Genomic DNA, 23,437 nt, shown 5'->3' on the forward strand with positions numbered 1-23,437 from the left:
CCCATCACAACCTCTACACAACAACTTCTCAGCCTCAAGACAAGAAATAAAAAGAAGGACCAGCGAAGTACCTGCACTGGCGAGCATACCTTCCCTATTGCCATCATCTTCCTTTGTCATGGTAAAGATGCGTCCCTGCACCTTCTCCTTACTCGCTCCTCTTGGACAGTCTTTGGCAATATGGCCCGCAGTGCCACGACGATAACAAGTATGAGTGCCAAATCTGCACTCTCCTCTATGATGCCTGCTGCACTTGGGACACAAAGGCTTCTCGGGATCAAATGGAACTGCCGGTGGTTTGGGACTCGGCTCTATCTTGCCTTTCCCCTTGAAACGATCTTTGCCTCTTTGGTTCGATCCCTGGCCTCTCTGAGCAATGGCCTGCTGTCTCTCCTGCCTCTCTCTGGCGATATCCTTCTCGTCTTGTTCGGGCAACAACGCCTTAGACACTATCTCTTTGAAAGTCACAACCTTGGACATGTTGATATCTCTCCTGATCTCAGCTCTAAGGCCTCAAATGAAATGAGCACCTTTATCTTTGTCATTTGAAGCAATATACGGAGCAAATAAACAACCCTCCTCGAACTTGAGAATGTACTCATCAACGTTCATGCCTCCCTGTTGAAGCTCCAGAAACTCAGTCACCTTCCTAGCTCGAAGTGCGTCGGGAAAGTACTTGTCATAGAACAGGTCTCTGAACTCTTGCCACTTCAAAGCTGAAACATCGACACCAACCTTAGTGGCATTCCACCAGATACGTGCATCCTTATCACCATGAAATGTTGCACAGCTGATCCTGTCTTTATCCTCATACTGAAGATGGTCGAAGATTGCTTCAAGCGCCTTTGACCCACTCGACAGCCACTAACGGATCAGTGCTACCTGCGAATTCCGGTGGATCCATTCTCTTAAAAGCAGAAAAGAAGCATCAGTGCCAACTGCTTGAGCTACTTGGCCTCTCACTTGACCTCTACCCTGCCCTGTTCCTTGCAACGAAGCAGCTAGCTGGAATCTGCTCGCTATGGACTTTGGCCTGCTCTTTCAAGCAACTTGCCGAACTCGTCGACAACTCTCGAGGAAGAACTATATCCTCACCCTCTGACGCCTTACGCTTAGGAGGCATACTCTACAATGTGCTCGCAAAAGACATATCAATAAATAAAATTAATAGATGCAAAAGAAAACATACCCGGAGTAGTTGAAAGTAGACGAAGTCATATGCATTGGTCCGAAGAACGGTGCTCTGAACCACTAATGTGACACCTCGACCCGTTTACAATAACAGTAGCTAGCGGAATTTAAAATTTTCTTATAAAATGAAGGAAGGTTTCAAATACATCACCATAAAATGTTTAAAAGTAATAAATGATCATTCAAATGATATAACAAAATACAAAATATCATTCCTATGATCATGATCCAAAAATACTTGCAAAATAACATCTTCCTTCCAACTTCGTATGCATATGACTCCGGGCCACAATCAACGTCCTGGTCCGTCGCTCTTATCTGCATCACATGAAATAACTGAAATGAGTATAAAACTCAGCAAGTGGAACTCTTACATAGCAATGATACATAGTATATTCTGTAAAACATGGCTTGGAAACATAAAATACCATCACTCTGAAACATGTATATCGTAGCAATAGCATAACAATGAGATGGTATTTCTCTTTACTATGGTGGATTGATATCAATAGTAACTCTGTCTGTGGTGCTCTTATCCCATCGATATAAATCGACAACTCTGAGGGATATAAGCCTATGGTCGTTGATCAACTAATTGCATGCAATCTCTGACTATGTATCTATCAATCCATAAAACATTTAAACTCTTTCTTTGGGACATTTCATCAAACACTTTGATAATCTTTCTCTTTTGTATTCCCTTCTCAAAGTTGAGACATCAATTGCCTCCACAATATACAACAAAGGTATCAATACATAATAGTGAATCAAATGAAGGGAATAACACAATAAAACCTTTGAAACACAATACATATATAATCATGTGAGCACAAGAATGAAATTCCACTTACAACCACTTGAAACCTTGATTCTATACTCTTGGTAGCAATCCTACAACAATAAACCATAATTTGCACCATCAATAACCCAATAACCCAACAACAATACCATAAAAGCCAAAGAATCAACACCATCACAAACCCATAACATCTCCAACACCAAAAACTAAGAAATAACCAAACCAAAAGCTTACCTTAGCTTCCTTGATCCCAAAATAATCTTGCTCTCAACACAAATAACTAACAAGAAGCTTGAATTAAAGGAAATGAAGAAGGAATGAGAACCCTAGCTCTCCCTTGAAGTGAAGAAACGAGAAGAAGGAGGAAATGAGAGAAATGAGGGCAAACACTTGTATTAAACACTAAAAATACCAAAACACGATTTTAAAACATTCTGCCGCTCGGGCGAACATATTTTTCCGCCCGAGCGCAGAACTCTCGGCCAGAAATCCAAAATTTTCGAAGTAGGCTCGCCCGGGGCGCACAAACATTCCCGCCGGGCGCGCACTCTGCGCACTGCCACTCCAAAGGTCGCTTCTGAAACGCCTCGTCCCTTCATAATTTGGAAAAGTGGTAAACAGGAAAGTTGTAGCTCTATGTCTTATCTTGAATTCCTCAAAATTTCAGATCATTTGGACGTCTGAGTAAAAATTTATGCCCATTCTCCCAACATATCACTGGAGAACGTCGAAACACACGAAACACTTTGGGGCACTTTGGCTTACCTTCCACAATGATTTGAACAAAAACTCAAATAAGAAAGTTACACCTCTATGTCTTATCTTTCTAATGGAAAATGGCCTCACCTCATTTGGATCAATATACAATTTATCATGAATTTAATCGTAACGCCGCTACAAAAGCACTACACATCATCTATAACCAACCATACTATAAATCATAAATCGAAACTCTTAACATCCAAACTATACATAAACTTGACCAAGTAGTCAATAAACTTATGAAAACTTAAATCGTACCGTACACCAGGCTTGGCTATTACAGCTCAATTGGTACCAGGATTGTGCTAAGTACCTATATATCCATGTGTCTTAGGTTCGATCCTGGGAAGGCACAAGCTTCAGTGCATGGGCTGAAGATTCTATGAGTAACCCGTACGACGCCTATGGAAAGCCCGTGAGGGAGAGAGTTTCCATAGATGGGCCAAGGCCCATAGAGCAGAGCCCAAGATCGGGATAGCCTTAGGTCGATCGGGGCAGTGGCCGTATGGGCGGTCCACTGGGCCTGTAACGGGTCGTTACAAAGACTCATAATTTTCTTCTTCAACAAGTGCAATTGCTAGAGGAAAGACCTGGTTATTGACATCCAAAGTTACTACTATGAGTAGTTTGTGCTTATACTTGGTGTACATTTGAGTATCGTCTACATTGATTATGTTGCGACAATGTCGAAAAACAATATATACATGGTTTGAAGGTCCAAAATAAAAAGTTCAAAATTTTATGTGGATGGTCATGCTGTCGAAGGTGCTTCCACTCTACAATAGTTCTTGGATTGCACTTCGACAAAGCACCCATATATTTAGGAAGCAAAGTTACAGAGCTTTCTCATGTACCATAGATGATCTCCACCGCGCACTTCAAACTCTGTCATGACTTAGCATACGATATATCATACCCATATTTGCCTTAATACTTTCTCGCACATACTTGATCTCGTATGCAGGATCACAACGCACGATTCTCAAAAGTGTAATGACTATCATGTTGACGTCAAGGTTGTGGTGATCTATACCCACTTTGCTAAATATGCATGTGTGCTCATCACCATATTTTGTGATCATGAAAATAGCCTAATTTTTTTCAATGATGCTCGAAGTCCCTACCCACAATTTCCATCTTCTGACAGTTCTTGCATCTGACCTTCCAAATTGTCGGAGAACTTTTGAACAACGATATATTCACGTCTCAAAACTCAAATAGAAAAATCATTCACTGAAGATATTAAATCATTTTTGCTCTTAAAAAACCATTCACAGCTAGCTCTAGCTTATCAGGATTGTAAAATTGGTTCGTGATGGCAGAAGGAACAACCAAATGGATCTGGAATTTGTTTCGTCATATATTTCATTGAAAAATTGGGGAATTCACGTAAATGTTGCTCCGGGCATTAGGAAAGTTCCCTGTCAGTGTTGTTCCAGACATCAGAACACACGACGATGTGCTTTCATTTGCATTTTCAACATGGTCATCATCTTTTCCGTCAATTGATGTAGCATACAAATCATCATCGTTGTTCATGACATGATGAGAACTGTTCCCAAATAAATCATCTTGCTCAGACATGTGTTCTGTAATTGGGGCGGGAATATTTGCAAGCTCTAGTAGAACTATCGAAATGTCTAACATTTGTAATATTTTTTCATCATCCATGAATTTAAATCTAATTGTCGTGTTATATTCGAAACCCCATGCAACATCAACTCCTGAGAGAACCGTGATATGATGATCCCAACCCCCTGAAGTAAAATCCATTATCGTGTTCTATCATCCCCCATGCATAGTCTTTCTTCGGTGTGCACCGTGATATGATGATCCCAAGGACCAGTATCGATCCCAAATATATATGAGTGGACTGTTCATCAACGTGATACGTAGAAGGTCCCGCTTGATTTAAACCTAATGTTCCCAAACCTTGCATTATTACCCGCATGACTGCATCAAATATCGTAATCACTTACGTTCTGTAACACTTGGTGATGAATCAACGTACAAGTACCTGCAATCCAGTGTGGGTAAATAAAACATAAATTGTAGACTATCATCATCTGTGATATATACATGTTCTTCAATGTAACGAGACAACGAGCTATAAGAATATTTCGTTGACAATTTGATGCAGAAATTTGTTGGGTTGATCTCTAGCATGCAATGCACATATTTCACCAATTGCGAAAACTGTAATAGACCGTGGAATTTTCATGGGCCCTGGTCGCGGGGATACTATATCCAACCCTACCATCTTCAATAATGACATAGCTACCTACGTAGAGTACGGCCCTCACAAGTATCTATGTCTGAAGCGAAAACTAAGATATAATGTCATCATAAAAAATTAATTGTGAGTTTATTACACATATATTAAAATATATATTTTATATTGGAGTAAATTTCAAGAATCAGTTAAATAATAATAATAATATAATAAATAAATAAATATTATTATTGTAATTATTATTATTATTATTATTGAGATAAAATAGTGTCCAATCAATTTAATTACAACATATATTAATAAAACATATGTTGTATATATAATAATAAAATTTGTTATGACTTATATTAAAAATTAAGATTTTGAAATTGTGTAAATGTGTAATTATAATTTCTACATATATTAATTTTTATATTAACATTTTAACAATTAAGAGTATCAATAAATTTTTAAACAAAACAAATAAACAGATAAACAATTTCCTAATTTAGAGATATAGAGGTAATATTTTTAAAGCTGTTTTTCTATATAAGCACATAATAATTTTGATCTTAAAAATTAATTTAATTAATAAAATTAAAATTTTAAGTAAGTTAATTCAAATCTATCATTGGATAAAATATGTTAATTAGAACGATTAATTTTTTATAGTTAATTGCATTGACATAAACATGATTAGAATATTATGATTATCTTAAAATGATCGAAGTTATAGTGTAACTATACACTATTTCATACTAAACACTTATAAACGTAAATAAACTACATTATAATTACATTGATATTAAGTACAATAACATTAACTAATTCTCATATTAAAATAAATAACTATATTTAAATACTAACTTTGATAATATTTTTAAAAATCACAATTTATATTGATTATTATTTCTTATTAGTATTCCTATTATTATTTTTATATCGGGATTAATATTTGAAATATAATATTTAACATAATATACTTATTCGTATAATGCAAATGAAAAAAATTATAGTATATTAAGACAAGTATAAATAATACAATTAAAATATACAAAAATTATTTAAATTATCTCTTTCGAATGTGGTTGTATGGAATTTGTAATAAAATTAATGAACTATGTTAATACCTGAAATAATGAAAAAATTATCAGAAATATACACAAAACAAAATATTTTCAATATAGAAAGGTAAAAAAAAATACCTTACATGTAACAATATTACCTTTTAATATATAATTAATATTGTGAACAAAATTAAACATTACCTTTCAAGACATACTTAAATAAAATGGATGACAAAATCAACGAAAAATATTAATACATAATAATATTAAAAATTACGATATAAAATAACATTATCAAAAAAATTTAATTTAGCAATAATATAAATTTAAGAATTACTTGTGAAATACCTACAAAACGAAATATCAGTTGATAACAAATTTTAATATCTGTCAATATTGCAAAAATATTGATGCTCCGACGCAGCGTAGTCAGATTTCAGAATAATGTAAAAAGGAGAAAGGATGGATTTTGTGCAAATGAATCGGAAGAAATGGGCGCAATTTAAAGGGATTTGGGAGTCACGGATTTAAATTGAAACCATGAAAGTGAGTCACGGATTCAGAATCAGTGCAGTCTGTCACGGATTCATTTATTTTTATTTTTTTTATAGAAAATATAGAATCCAGAAAAATATGTCCCGGATTGCACTATTTTTATAAAAGTTTCACTTTTACAATATTTTACTAAATAATTTTTTAATTTATATTATTTTTTAAAAAAAGCCCTGGTTTAAACATTATGTTATTTTATATAATTAATTATTAAATTAATAAATATTATAGATCATACAATTAATTTAGATGTCATCAATGTCACATGTCAAAAGTTTAGAATTTTGATTTGTGTTTCTGGATACAACAACATACAACTGACAATGACTAAAAACGATATTCTTCCAAAATTTAAAAGTCCTGGATCAGAAATGGTCAATGACAATCTTGGAATAAGTATTTTATGACCCGAATTCCTTCAAGTACGAAATTGTCCTTCCAAAACATGGTTTCCGAGCCTTTTCATTATCAATCTAGTGTCATTACATAATCCAAGTAAATCTATGTTCCATAGCTACATAACTGGAGTTACAACCTTCACGTTTAACACGTGATTCGGCACTCCAAAACATATTATTTAATTTAAAAATTTTGAGGTATGCACATCATGAAAAAAATAAACATATTTATATAAGCGACACATCGTTTCAGTACCTCCATATCCATATACAAAGAAAACATCTCCCTTATTTGAATCAAGTGCATTCATTATCGTATCTCATACAAGATGTATTTGGAGTTCACATAATTAAGGTGATAATCTTGTTCTTTTGACAAATATCTTTTATAAAATCGTAATTCATCGTGTATAATATATTTCGTGAAGACCATAAATATTGATCACGGGAAATGACATTGATTGAATTCACGTAAACTCCTTCTACAGCTTCATAATAGTCTTTTAATTTCGGCGAAGGACATAACTTTTAATTTCATCACCATTCAATTCTAAAACTAAAAATAAGAAGATATATGTGTCTATATATGTGTCTATATATATATATATATATATATATATATATATATATATATATATGTTTTAGATATTTTATTTAAATTATGTACAAATAAATATACTAATAATTTACTAAATATACAAATATAAAATAAAGAAACAAAAAAATAAAATAATTCTTAACGGATTACATTGACGAACAGCCGTCAGTTCATCATCATTTTTGAAAATTACCTGACACCTAGTTCGGGTGTTAACTCGAGCCCAACATTTTTGAAAATTACATGACCCGATCGGGTAAAAACAGGCAGTGGAGCTATATCGGCAGACAGGGCCGTACTTTCTGTGATGCGAGAGAGGCCATCGCTTCAGGATCCGGCTTTCACAGGGGCCCAAAAAAAAAAATCGTTGGTCTCATGTTGTTGAGGCCTGCATCTAAATAGTATGTGCATTGGACATTTTTTTAAAAAAATTGGACATTGACTCATTGAAAACATGATTAAATATGATGATTGTGTTCATTGGGGATTTAATCAAATTATGTAGAGCCCAAACAATAAAGCTACATGGCTCATTAATTAAATTTTTAAAAATTTTGTATGCATAAAATGATAATGTTTGTCCAATATATTTATTATTTTATCTTGTGTCAACTCATGTGTTAAAATTTTATACTTTATTTATCGATTATTTGGCCTCTTTTCTTGAATTTATGTAATTGGACTCATTTCAAAAAATAAAACACAAAAAATTGTAATACTTATCTATTTTACATATCTTTATTTCCGTTTTCTTGAATAAAATCTTATATTCATTATTTAAAACAAATTATATATTTTTACAATATTGGTTCATTATATTTATCATTTTGTTATTTGATAGTTTATGTTGATAAATTTCAATTTTAGTAACATACAGTACAATGTTTGCTAATTTCAATCTTTTTCTAATATAATTGTTCATATGACACTGCATTACGTTAGAGCCATGTTGATGTTGTGGCGCACGAAGAAAAAATCGTTAAGAAATAAATATATAATTCGTAAATTATATTTTCCTTATATCTATTGTTTGATTATTTTAAATTTTCAAACTAAATTCTACGGTGATTTATCACAACAAGATTTTTTTTTCAACATATCGTCTCAGGCCCTGTGAACCACAGGTACGGCCGACAGATACGACTGAATCATCGACCAGCTCGAGCATTTTATGCATGATTATTAATCATTTGACCCCTGATATCATGATATATTGTGCATGTACATGCATTGCATTCATGCATAGAATCATCGTATTTTATATGTCATATTTCGTGATTTCTTGATGTTTCGTACTAGGGTTCTGACCCCCAAGATCGGTTTTTTTGTGTGTTGACATGACATGTAACACATGTGGTTCGACTTCAGGTTCTCGAGAGGAAGCATCGAGAAGTACTAGAGCTCCTTGAGAGTGAGCTCAGTTGTATTTAGGTACAATGTCGTTTTGTCGTTTCCAAGATAGTATATATTATGGAGTTTTACTTTTATTGGAGTATGACCCGAGTTGTTGTATTTTAAATATTTTGAGGATTGTCTTATGTTATTATCGAGTCTTGTCGGTTTCTATGATATTTTTGGTCTGTGATTGTGTCTGACCAACACATGTTTATGTTAGTTGTGTTTATTGAGAATGCATATTATTTATTTTGTGTATTTTATTTTTCTAGAATGTTAATTTAAAAAAGATCATACCGAAATTTTTATAAGACAAGAGATTTTTTTAACTCAATTTTTTATGTTTATTAATTAATCATGATTGAATATTAATAAATCATGTTAAGGATAATAGGCCCTCACACTTTGAAAGCATACATTGAAATGGATAAACTTTAACATAATCTTTTCTAACTTTATCACGATTTTCAATGGGGTACTCCTATATTCACGCTCACAATCATGGAACACGTTCGAATGATGAATATCAAATTTTTCACTGATTTCAACTCTTAAAGATTTTGCATGGCAGACTCCTAGAAATCTAATGATTATTTGTAGTTGGGTTTGATTGAGATGCTCTAATTTCATCATTCTTTCTTTTGAAGAATGTATCAAATTTTTGTGGTTTTTTTCATCTAAAAAAAATATTGACCCAAGTTCGAATAATAATTTATAAACTTTTTAATCTGATCAAAACAACAGATGATGCCATAAATAATTTGTCCATATTAGGAATCAAAAAACAAATAAGCAAAATAATATCAAGAATCGATAGGAAAAACACTTACATAAAGCACACATAAATATCCAATCATCTGTCAAAAGAACTAGAGAAAAAAAATACCTGAAACCAGATTAAATACATTGTCTGCTCTAATTAATGTAATTAATTAATAAAAACTATAAAAAAATGCATTTTTTCATATTTGTTTTATATACCACTTTACTACTCTTGACTGATGTTATAGTTTTATTACATTTAATAGATAAACATAACTTGAACGGTACTCATAAATGTGTCCACAGTGGGTGTCCATGAGATCAATTATATATACATGTGTGTGTAAATTCTTTATAAGTGGGTGTCCATGAGATCAATTATATATACATGTGTGTGTAAATTCTTTATAAACATACAATATAAAAGAAAAAAATATTTGTATTGTTTTGTTAGACAACTACTATATAATTAAACATGATTATTTCAAGAGTTTCATGTGTTTCCGATATAGGAATGACAGTGGGACGAGTTAAGAGAGATCTCCATTCCCATCCCCTAATCTAAAACTCGTCATCATCCCACCTCAATCCCTATTTTTTTCTAATCGAGGATTCTCCGTCCCGTGCTAACTTTACATCCTCGTTTCTATTTAATTGGGGAATCCTCGATCTCGTGGAGATTAAATCATCATCCCGCTTCAAATAGTCTAGTAATGACAATGAGACAGAGTGGTTTTGTCATCTTCATCCGCGCATCTCTGACCTTGTGGGGATTAAATCCTCGTCATTGTCTTCATCATCGCTTCAAATACCGATTGAATTGACCAAAAAAGTTTTCAAATTTACTTGAACAATATTCATACAAGAATATATTTGCATATATAACTACTAATATTACTTAAACAGTACAAACATTAATAATTCTAGGTTTAATAATTTAAAAAATGAAACCACATTATTGTCATGGGGCGACGAGTTGGATCGCGAACGAGATTTTGAAGGTTATGTATTAGTTTTTCTATTTTGGATTTGTTAATTGTTAAGAAAAGATATTATTAGTATTATTATTATTTATATAGAAATGGATTCGGGGATCTGGATAGCTTTCCTATACGTGTCTGTAATGAAGATCTCGATAATATCCTTGTACCAGTCTCGATTTGATTTGGAACCTATATCCGAAAATGTATCCTAAACCTGCCCGTTTTGGTTTTCTCCTCGGGAAAAATTGTCATCCTCGTTCTGATACGTCGCCGTTGTTGGTCATTAAAATTAAAAAAATAGTGAATATTTAAAAAAAAATTGATTAAACATAGCCGAAACTGTTATCAAGCCATCTCATCCCAGGGTTCCAGCGTCTTAAAAAAAATAATAAACGAGTCATTTGCGTAATAATGTAACTTCAATGGACTAAACTGAAAACAAAAACCAAAAAAAGCAAGAGAACAAATTCCCGCCGACCCACCACTGACACCCCCTCTCATTCAGCTGTACGCGCGGCCAACCGCCCCAACCGTGAGTTCAATCTTTACCATTTCTAGAAATCCCAATTCGTTTCCAAGAAACCACATTTGATCCAAAAACCAGAAAAAATGAGATTTGTGATTTGTTTCCCAGTGGGATTCGGCTGGAACCAAGAATCGACAGTTCTAAGCACATAAATCCTCCTTCAGTTTCATCCTCACCATTCCAAGAAACGATATTTCCTTCAATGGAAGAAACCCCAAAACTCCAAACCCTTGTAGACATCAAGCCCACTCCACATTCGGTACCAAGAATCTCAGCTGAACTCACAGCAGAAGAATCTGTCAAAGAACAGAGAATACCCTTTCCATTCTTCAGGCCCCTCTCTCAGAGAAAGGAGAACACTTGGATCATATCTATATTTGTGATCCTTCACTTGATTTCTTTTACTGCCACTATGTTTGTAAATGATTGTTGGGGCAATTCCCATGCGCAGTGCGCCCTCAAATCCCTTGGAAGGTTCTCCTTTCAGCCGCTGGCCGAAAATCCTTTGCTTGGCCCTTCAGCTTCTGCGTGAGTCTTTTTCTAACTTGTGTTGGATTTTGAAGATCTTTAATTCATTTCAAATGTAATGGGTAAATTTGGAATTTATTGGATTAATATATTGTAAGAATGCGACACGGACCGATCGAGTTCATCTCAACTCCTAAGTAATTTTGTTATATACGGGGTTGGGTTTTATTTCTTGATTCAATGTATTGATTTTTAGTTTCTGTGACTGACGTCCGTCGGGTCCATAAATCTTATATGTTCGGGTCCATAAATCTTGTATGTAATGTGTTAACCTGATTCGAATCAATGAGTTGATTGGACATGTTGATATCTTTGAATATTTTGCACTAATATGGTCCTATTCTAGTGGTTTGATCTTTCCAATATTATATTGAGTTTGCTGCTACTGTATTTTAAGTTATTCACTGAATGTTACTAAATATCATTGGCCTCTTGGAGTTTTGCTTTTATTTGGCTGACGAGTGGACAGTGTGGTACTCCTGTAGTACATTATGAAGGGTTTTCTTTCCGTTAGTTGCTTTGGTGTGTGGAATGGGAAAATGACACTGAAATATTTCAGTTCTTGGTAAATTCTTTGATGGAATCTTCTGTAAGCAATAAATGGCTAGTTGATTGACAAAATACATTTTGCTATCTTGATGTCATAGTGAGATTTTTCGCATATGCTGTTGTCCTTCCATTTTATACTGAGATAGAGGATCACCATTCCCTCTTTTGTGCCCAAGTGCTCTTAAATTGCACGTGTGAAAGTAATGCAAGAAAAAGGAAATGAAAATGTTGTAGGTGTCTCGTTCCTCATGTCATCTTATTTGTAATATTGAGAAAGAATCCAGTTTCCTTATTTGTTTCCTTTTTGAGAGAGAATTCATACTCTGTTATATTTCTTCCTGATGTAGGCTTGATTCAATGGGGGCGCTTCACAAGAGATATTTGGTAAAAGGTCATCAACCGTGGCGCCTTCTCACGAGCTCATGCTTGCACGGAGGTGTTTTCCACATTATCATCAGTCTTTCTAGTGTAATATTTGTTGGAATTCACTTGGAGCAAGAGTTTGGACCATGTAAAGTTTTCCTTCATGCATTTACTTTCCTCTTTTACAGAAGCTAATACAGTTCTAATTGTGCTTCTGAAGGATAATGGATTAATGCACCTCCTTCCTTTTAATTCAATGCAGTGAGGACAGGACTCATATACATACTTTCAGCCCTAATGGGTAGTTTGGTAGCTGCTTTATTTATTCAAGATAGGGCATCAGTTACATCTTCTGGTGCATTGTTTGGATTGCTTGGTGCATTGCTGTCTGGACTTATTCGAAATTGGAAGATTTACTCCAAAAAGGTCCTTTATATATCCTTACTAGATTTGCTTCGATGTTTTTTAGTGGTACTAACAATCTTCACGTATTTAATTGCAGTTTGCAACTCTCGTGTTGTTTTCCATCATCTTGACATTAAACACAATAGTCGGCCTGATGCCATATGTCAACAACTTTTCCAACATTGGGGGATTTATCTCAGGATTTCTTACTGGTTTTATGCTTCTATTAAAGCCAGAGCTTGGGAAAGTGTATCATATTAAAGGCTTTTTGATCGATTATGATGCTAAGAATAAGGTTCAGCACAGACACAAGTTTGATAAACCAGTCTTGAGGAGTGTTTCACTAGTCATTTTCAGTCTTGTGTAAGTTTTTGTAATCAGCGTCTATTTCTTCTTTAAGAAAAAAATTGTCTTTCATCGTATCTGATTATTTATTTCTGTTTTCATGACGCAGACTTGCTGGAGTTACTGTTGCTATTGTTCAAGGGGTAAATTTGAACAAGTACTGTAGCTGGTGTCGCTACATCGATTGTGTTCCTTTGAAATGGTGGAGCTGTGATGACATAACTATGCCTTGTGAGGTATTGGAACAAGAACTCTACATGGATCTCTCTCTTCTTCACCGTTACTTAGTTACAAATTCATGTCAAGTTGAATTCTGCCCTACTCATCATTTTATTTTATTCCATCTAAAATAGACGACGAACGAATTCAAACCACAATAACCCTGATGTTATTATTCAATTTATGTAGCTAACGAATTCTCGTTGTGCAGGTAATGACAAGCTCTGAGCAGTTGACTCTGACTTGTTCTGGCAATGGCAAGTTTAGGGTGCTGCCTTCGGCTAATGTCTCAGAAGCAAGGATCCAGGACCTATGCTATCTCATTTGCTCATAGAATAGAATAAACATCACATTTAAACATGTAATGCATGTATTCCTTCTTTAGTTTGTTTGTACACTGCACATGAGACACGTGATAACAAGTATAATGGTGTTCAAATTTGGTCATTGTCGGTTCCCATTGTAGATTTAGATTGCTTGACCAGAGAAAACAACTTTCATGGCCTAGTTTTTTCTATATCCTCTGCGTATATATTTTTCCACATTTGATTTCTCACGCCTAGTGTGAAGCAAATGAATTAATCAACAGTCGACTCAATTGCAAATATAATAATCTTGTTAACATTTAGCCATCATATTACCCAACGTCAGTCCTAAGCCATCGCACCTCAATGATAAAAATAATTTAAAAAATATTATTTCCATGTTTTCTTTTTCATATTTTTCACAAAAATTTGAAATGAAACCAACCTCAATTAGAAACAGAATCCATTTGAGATTGCGTATATAAATAATATTCTGATCATTAAAATATTTTAGCAAGACGTCTGAATAAAAAATTATGTGAAGAATAATATTGTAATTTGACATTCCATGGTTTGAATAATCAATAGATAAAATTGCAAGCACTTATTTGATTAAATATTCCATCTTATCAATACAACCATGCATAACCATAGTATCTTAGCATTTCCTGTTCTTTAGTATACAAAATATATATAGATATCAATGAGCTAGACGGAAGCTGAGATAGACTAATAGAATCTCAGTTTCCCCTTGGCCAGAGTTGCTTTTGCCCGCTGCAAATGACAAGATGTCTTTTGAGCCCCTTTCAGACCAGAACACGAATTGTTGGCTCCAAGCGAGACAGCAAAGTAAAGATAAATTGTGCATAGAAAAGCAAGGAGGGCAAAAGCAGTAAGAAGGAAACGATGTCTCTGAACAAGAGTGGCACAACTTCCCGATTCATCACCTCGTCCGTATTGTTTCTTTGACATGGGTTCAGAAAATAGAGTCTGGGACTGTGTCCTCCGATGAGGCGAAGATATTATGCTTTCTAGAGACATAGCTACAATGAACAAGATGTATCCTGCATTCATTCACCAAATAAGGCTTTCACCAAGTCGAAATTCATCACAGCACAATGTCAATTTTCGATACCGAATGGACTCGCTTGCAAAAGGATTGTTTATGGGGCAAATTTTCTAAGACTTAATGCAACAAAAGATTGAGGAAAATTTACTCGATGATGATGGGTTTTTACAAATCCATACACTAGAAACATTTCATTTATATACCCCATTGTGCAAACAGAGCAAGAAAATTTCTACAGAAAGCACACAATATCCATGAAGATGATCACGGAGCATCCATTTGCGCAAAAACGTAAATAAGTACTCTTAAACCTCACAGCCAAATTCACAACTCTCCAGTCCACAACAGTCCCCAAAACTGAGTTTTTTCTTGTATCAAAACAAGGGAAAAATTAATGGCTAAAAAGCTACCTAATTCCAAGCAACAAGACCAAAATCCACCAGACTTATTCTAAATCACAATTTCACATCAAAATTTTTGACACGAAATTGAAATCCAGGCTTCCCACACGAAATAAAACATAAAATCTGGACTGTAGACTACCACAAGCTCATCCAAAAGAAATTTGCCAAAAATCTTAAAGCAAAGGGAAATATCACAAAAAAACTGCAAAATAAGGAATACAAAAAACTTCTGAACCAAGAAAATAGAGACAAAAGCAACCTGCCAACCAACCAACCAACCAACCAACGATCCAAGTCCGTGATAGTTATAGCCCTTTCCAATCCAAATCACGACAAATTCTTCAAAGCAGAATGGATTGTTGCCGGTACTTTGGATGCTTCTAAGTTCTCGGCTACATATACGGCGAAATGCCTGGGATAAGTACTCTTGTTCAGAGCCAGTATCAGGCATTTCTTACGCCTTGGCAATATATATTGTATCACATTTAATTCGATAATATCTTTCATTGTATTTTTAAATTCGATCTTATTTTTATCCAAATTTTAATTTTTTAGATGATTATATAAATTTTAATTTTTTAATGATTATATAAATTTTAATAAAAAAATATTAATATCAGTCTATTTTATTATTTTATTTTATTTTATTAAATTTTAATTTTTTTTCCCTGTAAAATCGATGTCCTAAATTATCTTTTATTTTCTTCAGCTATAAAAATTAGTTGATATAGTACTAGATTGAATTTTATATGCAGCTTAAAATTTTAAAATACTATGAAATTGATATTTATATAAATTGCTTTATTATTTATGGAGAAACTTAATTTATTGGTTAAATTTATTTTATGCCTTAAAGAATTGAGCTTCGATTTTTTTTTTAGTTTTATATTAAATTAAGTATTTCATTAATTTCCATAAAATATATCATATGGGTATTTATATATAAGATTGGTATCATGAATGGGCTAAAAAGTTATATTTTACTTATTTATTGTGAATCTTGAAATACTTTAATGCGTGAGATTTTAAAAAATAATTAATTAATTTTTGATGATAATAAAACTTTTTATTGTATTTTGAACATATTTATTCGAATATGTAGTTTGTAGATACCAAATTTGAAGTGATACATTGCTGAAACAAAATTTCAAGAGCCGATTGTTTCAAACGTATTTCATAGATCAATGATCCAAATTACCAGCTCCCAAGAAAGTTGAACATCCAACGCAAAAAAACTACAAGTAATATTTCATATTAGCTCGTTGTATTCGATTTTATCTACGCGAAATACTGGTAGCAAAATACATATGAATGAAACGATTAGTAATTGTGCTAGGACCAGTTCTGGTATTTTTGTCATATGTCTCAACTCAGTTAACATAATGAAACGATTCAGTATGAGCTACTAAGCAAGACGACGATCTACAAATAATCTTCACAATTAGAAGTCTGAATCGGATTTTATAACTAATAATCGCATCGAAGTCGCTAGTTCTATGCAGGATGAAGGAAAAATTCAACTTATATATACCAATGTTTTTCGAGCATATATCTCTCATTCGAATCTGAAATCGAGTTATTCTTAATTCTATGAAAATCTAAGACAAAGTTTTACAACTTAATTCCATTGTCTTCATTTTGTCCAGAAATTGACGAATCAAGAACTATAATTAGGTAAAACTATCATCCAGACTTATACCAGCTAGGCGACCAGCTGAGTCAACCAGCTAGTCAAATCAGCGGGTCAACCAGTTCAGAAAAATAAACTCAATGTCAATTGTCAGCGACTCAAATATGACAGTTTAAATTTCAAAAATTATACAAAACCTTCTGGACGGTCGTATTCTTGTTTCTAATATTCATATTATTTTTAGATATCATATATACAAAAATTTAAGGATCAAATAAAAAAGACTATCAAATTTAAAGGGTTTGGAGCCTTGGACAGATTAGAAAAAAAAAAAAATTAAAGAGAGATCAAGCTAACAAAAAAAATGCAAGAGCAACGATACAAGATATGAGCTTTGAGAGATAAATCTCTTACATCGAAATGAGTTTGTAGGACACTCTTTTATATTAAGCATAGATGATCATTCCATACATTTTTATTTTATATTACGAAGCGAATGCCCTCGAAAGATTGTATCATTTATTTGAACCAAGAATTGAACTCACAAACTATAGGCCAACTCAAAAATACCCAAGTAGAACTCAACCCAATAATTTTATATCAACTCAAAATACTATATGAGATTTTTTCCAGGAAAACTGCGAGGGCAAAGGCTCTGCCTTGGTCCACCACCGGAGAGGATCCTCCTAAGAGGAGATTTCGTTAATTTATAAATAAGAATAATCCGACGTAGAGTATCATAAAAGAAAGGAGCCGAGTGTGCTTTCCTTCTTTTGTTTGCCCGCCTGGCGAGAGAGGATCCTGCCTCGAGCCTCCTTTGCACCACCTTCCTCATAGAAGCTGTTGTGTTGACCTCGAAGCATGTATATTTATTTCTTTGTTATTTCAGTAAAGCTACTTGCATCAACATCATTTATGTAAAATTAATAACATGTTAGACCCCGTGATTTTAAAAATTAGGCATAAAACTATTTATCAAATGCGATAAATGTGTCCGAGTTTTTATAAAATAGGTGTGCAATGTGTTTGATTTTTAAAAAAATATGAAGGATGCATTAGTTTATTAATATATTTTTAAGAAGTTTTATGTCTTTTACGCTTTTCACATAGGGTTTGTTATAGTATTTCATATTGTCAAATTTCAGTTTTAAATTTTTAGTCGGTGGTCTTTTTTATTTTAGTTTATTTTCAATGTGGCGCAAATATGACACTGATGTATATAATGTCACATTAACATTCCAGATAAAACTGACTAAATTATCAAAAATCAGAGTATACAATACTGAAATTTTGAAAGGTCAAAATCATAAAAAAAACTAACATACAATACCAAAATACATTTTCTCACATTTGTGTTCCTCGAGATCCGTACATACAAAGATTGCCATTGGCCATTGCGACGTTATCACAGCCTTGCTTGCCGCCACGAACACGACAAATGGTCATTAGCTTATTCTCAGATTTGAGCTACTTCTCCTCTGATTAAGGCAAAACACGATACCGGCCTTTTTTTTTTTCCGTTGTATTCGCGCGCATCTAGTTTTACTCGAACTCTGTGATTCGACTCTTGAGAACAGAGTAGCTAATCACGAGACTCTGTTAACCAGTACAACATTTTTGCAAAGTTAAAAATGGCTTATTTTTAAGAATATATATTTACAAGCTCAAGGTTGATGCAACTGTGAAGTGCATACACAGAGTTCTGTATAATTGCAACAGTACATACACACTTCGATCACCAAAATGTAAGCCACTATATCGGTCTGGTAAATATGAGAAGGATACTCGTATTGTAACTGGTACATTAGGGTATTTCTTTATCAAGTTTGATTTGGGGAGAAGATGAGGTAAAGTTCTTCCAGAACCAACGGTGCTTGCGCTTAGCTTGCAGTGACATTACTTCTGATTCTGTCCTCAACATTTCCCACATAACCTGAACATCCTCATATCCACAAGTTTGGATGTCATCGTGAAGTTTCAGAAGCCCAACACCTGAAGAAATCAAAGAAAATGGAGAAAAGAGTCATTCATTTATTCAAGAAAAAACAAGAAGCCTACCACCAACAGGGTCCCAAATTTCTAAAACTATACGACCAAAAAATTAAAGTCCTTCCATGCAATGATAGTAATGTGATGTATTAGGTCACGTGCAGCCGCAAAAGGGCTAAAAACCTCATCAGATTAAATGTTCCAGTAACCCAAAAAAACCCACAAGGGAGTAGTTTTGTTGTACGCAAGCATGTGGTACTTATATTTCTGATTCTTATCATAAAAAATGAATAAATTTCTACCTATATGCATCTGATACATCAGTTTCGTCAATCTTTAAACATCACAATGAATTTTATCCTATCTTTTTCCTAAGGGTTTTCAAATCAGCTTCGCTGTCATTGTGTGTGACAATGCAATTTAGCCAAAACCATAACTCAAATCTTCTTTTTAAGAAGATGTATGCATCAATGCAACTATAAGAGCATTAAAAAAAATCAGATTCCAAGCTTGGGAACATCTGTTCATGCTTTGAAATTGGTGAAAAAGTATCAAAGACAATGAAACAAATTCCACTCACTTTATTATGCTTTTCCTATGGGAAAAAAGATTAATAGGAATTGGATTCCTTTGGCTTGACTGAAATTATTCCTTTCTGGTAAGATCCACTGCTTTTTTACAAATAAAATAAAATAAAAAATAGAACAAATAAATATTATACAGTTGTTCTGGTCCACTTCAATGTCCCAGGTTTTTCAAAACAAAGTTACTATAACACCTCATCAACAGTGGACATATAAGTATCTCTCTCTCGTGTGCACGATAAAGAGCCATGAGTGTATACCCCACATAAAACTCGTATTTTGACTCCCTTAGCCTCACTGCGGAACCCAGATTTTAGCCTCTCTTCCCACTCCCCTGTAGCTCCACCTCTGCTCAGAGTCACATATACATATATGTGTGTGTGTTATTCTTCAATTACTTCGTATCTTCTAAATGTACCTGTATAATATGAATAACAACACTTCTCAAGCCAGTGGCGGAGCCAGGAATCTGGCACTACCCGGACTAGAATTTTAAACTCTAACTTTCTTTAATATTTTAAATTGATCTACCGGGCTAATATCAAATTTATCCAAAATTATACAAAAATTTACATATAAATTTTTTTTAAAAAAAATGGACCCAGGACCTTAGGCTGTAGCTCCACCTAAAAAAAATTTAGGTGGAGCTTTAGCCCGGGTACAAGAGGCTGTAGCTCCACCTCTATCTCAAGCTAATCTGTAACGATCATGGGCCATTAGGCTGAACCAACATGGGCTTCGGCCTATACCTATGCACCACTACTGATAATGGGTCGTTAGGATGGTCCAGGCCCATGCCCATGCACCGTCACTCATAGAATATCCCACACCTGGAAATAAGTTTCTTTCGCCTTCCCTAACAGTTGAACCCAGGACCTCCAGGCATAAGTACCTAGAGCTCAACTGATACCAACACTTTAAGAATCTAGGTACTTATTATGCCTGGAAGTCCTGGGTTCAAGTGTTGGGAAGGCGAAAGAAACCACTTTCCAATGGTGGGATATTCTATGAGTGACGGTGCATATGGCCCATGCTGAACCATTCTAACGACCCATGATCAGTAGTGGTGCATGGGTATGGGCTGAGGCCCATGTTGGTTCAGTCTAATGGCTCATGATCGTTACATAATCAATATTAATTTGTTTTAAGCACACGTCATCATTTATCTTAAGAGAGTCTCATGTCTGAGAGATGAGTTAACACGTCCATATATGGAAAAAAAAGAAATATTTATTTACTTAAAAAGTAATGTTTTTCAGATAGGGTTCAGTCGAAGATCTGTCTCACAAAATTAATCCGTTAGACGGTCATGTTTTGTGTTATCTCTACACAAAACAAATAATCAATAAAACATAATTCTAAAAACAAAAATATATAAAATAAAGATTAGTCTAGTTCCATCTTCCTACTTTAGCGTATTAGGGTGGAACTTATCTAGTGGAAGGTTGAGTGCCAAAAAAGTCGAACCTTTGGATAATTAAGAATATAAAATGCGAAAAAGATGGGGAACTGAATTCCAGAATCATCTTTAGTGACTCAAATATGTATTTTTCAATGGTTAACCAAGATTAACCAAATGCTAAAATTATGCCATTTTTATATGAACAAATAGCAATAAGCTCACGGGTTTCCAATTCCATCTTAGGTGAAATTCTAACAAATCCAGATATTATCAACATAGATAACTTAGACTCAAATCTGCAAACGATATATGACACATTCTTAGTACTAATTAAATGTTGAAATATAATAGATCGTATTAAATTATTTGATTTAATAATTATTTAAGTCATAAAATTATTAATTATCGTATGACTTTTTGAAATTAATATTAATTTGTTTTATTAATTGAAGAGTACTAACTGGTCCAAAATTTTGAATTATTAATTTTTTAAAAGGATCCAAATTTGAAATATGATAAGACCAATTATTACTCGAGTAAAATAACACAATTTCTCCAATTCAATAAACGAATATAACACATTTTAACCACGGAAAAAAAAACCTCAATCAACCAGAAAACGGAAAAATTAAAATCATAGTATTAATTTGAAGTCGATCACGAATAAAATTATATCTACTAAACCGATACTTGAAGCTGAAAATCATTCCATTCCGACGAAAACGTTGAAAGGGGGGAGAAGAAGCGAGAAGACATTGAGGTTACCTTTTTCACGTTCCTTGACACGAGAGAACACCGCCGACCAAGCCCTCTTGATCGGGAACACCGCTTTCCGCCACCACTCCATCACCCTAATCTTCACCTTCCTCCGCCGATTCCCGCCGCCAATACGACTCAGCACCACCTTCAACCCCGCCAGACCTGACTGCATGCAGGGAATCAACAAACGCACTGGCACACACTGGAGTGTGTGGGGGAGAGAGAGAGAAGAAGAAGAAAAACGAAAAGGTATTTCAGTTATTTGATGTTTGGGGGGATTTCCTGAGTTTGTACTAAAGTGATGCTTTTAGCCGTTACGCCACTTCGAGGGTTTTTTTAATGTGACCCACCCGTCACATTATGCGGTGGCCTTTTTTCCCCAATTTATTTATTTGTATGATAAAATATTTAAATTTTGACACGTGTTACACGAGTGATTTTTAATCCACACTTGTTTTCCACCAGGACCCACACATGTATTCGTTAAATTCTAAGATACAACGAGAAAATTAACCTAATGTATTGTAAATCATTGGAGAAAGACTCTCTTGCGCTAACCTCATGCATATTGTATGGGCTTTTTGATCGTATAAGTTACATAGTATCATAAATCGCTAATCCGATAAACTCGGATTCGACAAAAATCTCATTTTTTGGTACTACGAATGAGGAATTGGCCTGGGATGAGTCTAACTTATTTTGGCAAGATCCATCCTAATCCATTGATTATTTTCCGTATAAGATAGAAGAAATCGGGTTAGAATAGTTTTTTTAACACGGTTCGTCGAAACATTTGTAAATAAACGCTTGAAGTTGAGTCACTTCGAGATTTAAATTTTGACTCATGTATTATCTTCCAGGTGAAAACATTTTTGTTGATTATATGTACATTGGCTTCAAAGTTTTTTGTTCATTTAGGCATAGTTTGGTAAACATGATAGGATAAACATGTGATATATAATATAAAGATAAGTTAAGGATAAATAAGATGTAGGACATTGTATTTAATGTTTGGTATTATTTTAATAAGAGTGATTAAATTTATATATTAGATTGTAATGACAAAATTAACATTATCATAATAAATTTTATAATTTCAAAGTTGTTGCTTGAGTTCATATTTTTTATCTGTTCATGCGCCGATAGTGCTTGCATGATTTATTTATTTTTATCTAATTTTATATATTATATAATATGAATATATGATAATTGAGCCATTGATTTTGTGAGTCAAGTCAAATATCAATTTTTAAGGTTAATCGAGTGATACTAATAATTTTATTGATATTTATAAAAATTATGTATATAATTATCTCGAATTCATTTATATAATTATCATATTATATAATATATAAAAATAAATATAAATATTTATTTGATTTTATCTACTAGCATAGATTTATAAAAATCATTTATAAATTGAGGCCAATTAAGTCATTTGTAGTGTATTTTATCATTAAATTAAAATTATCACACCTAATAGAATGAACATTTTATCCTTCTAAAAATTATTTATCAAGGGTCCATGATATTATCATGTGCTTTTTAAAAAGACACCAAACATGAGATAAAGATGATTATTTATCAATTCCTCACTTATTCTATGTATCAAACTATGTCTTACATGATAAACAATTAATC

At 33.6% G+C, this 23,437-nt stretch overlaps 2 protein-coding genes across 2 annotated transcripts; one reads left to right on the forward strand and one right to left on the reverse strand.

The window, feature by feature from the left end:
- The first annotated feature begins 11,186 nt into the window (after positions 1 to 11,186).
- LOC142533047 (inactive RHOMBOID-like protein 8) lies at positions 11,187 to 14,228 on the forward strand. The gene is made up of 6 exons (XM_075639641.1): positions 11,187 to 11,773; positions 12,670 to 12,833; positions 12,948 to 13,111; positions 13,188 to 13,453; positions 13,545 to 13,671; positions 13,866 to 14,228. The coding sequence occupies exons 1-6, from the start codon at positions 11,448 to 11,450 to the stop codon at positions 13,986 to 13,988; spliced, it is 1,170 nt and encodes a 389-aa protein (XP_075495756.1). The 5' UTR covers positions 11,187 to 11,447; the 3' UTR covers positions 13,989 to 14,228.
- A 4,504-nt stretch (positions 14,229 to 18,732) lies between these two features.
- LOC142533003 (uncharacterized) lies at positions 18,733 to 22,084 on the reverse strand. The gene is made up of 2 exons (XM_075639582.1): positions 21,803 to 22,084; positions 18,733 to 19,054 (listed from the first exon to the last, which is right to left on the reverse strand). The coding sequence occupies exons 1-2, from the start codon at positions 21,966 to 21,968 to the stop codon at positions 18,867 to 18,869; spliced, it is 354 nt and encodes a 117-aa protein (XP_075495697.1). The 5' UTR covers positions 21,969 to 22,084; the 3' UTR covers positions 18,733 to 18,866.
- Between the last annotated feature and the right edge of the window lie 1,353 nt (positions 22,085 to 23,437).

This window comes from Primulina tabacum, chromosome 18 (genome assembly GCF_025594145.1).
Source record: "Primulina tabacum isolate GXHZ01 chromosome 18, ASM2559414v2, whole genome shotgun sequence".
Lineage (NCBI taxonomy): Eukaryota > Viridiplantae > Streptophyta > Magnoliopsida > Lamiales > Gesneriaceae > Primulina > Primulina tabacum.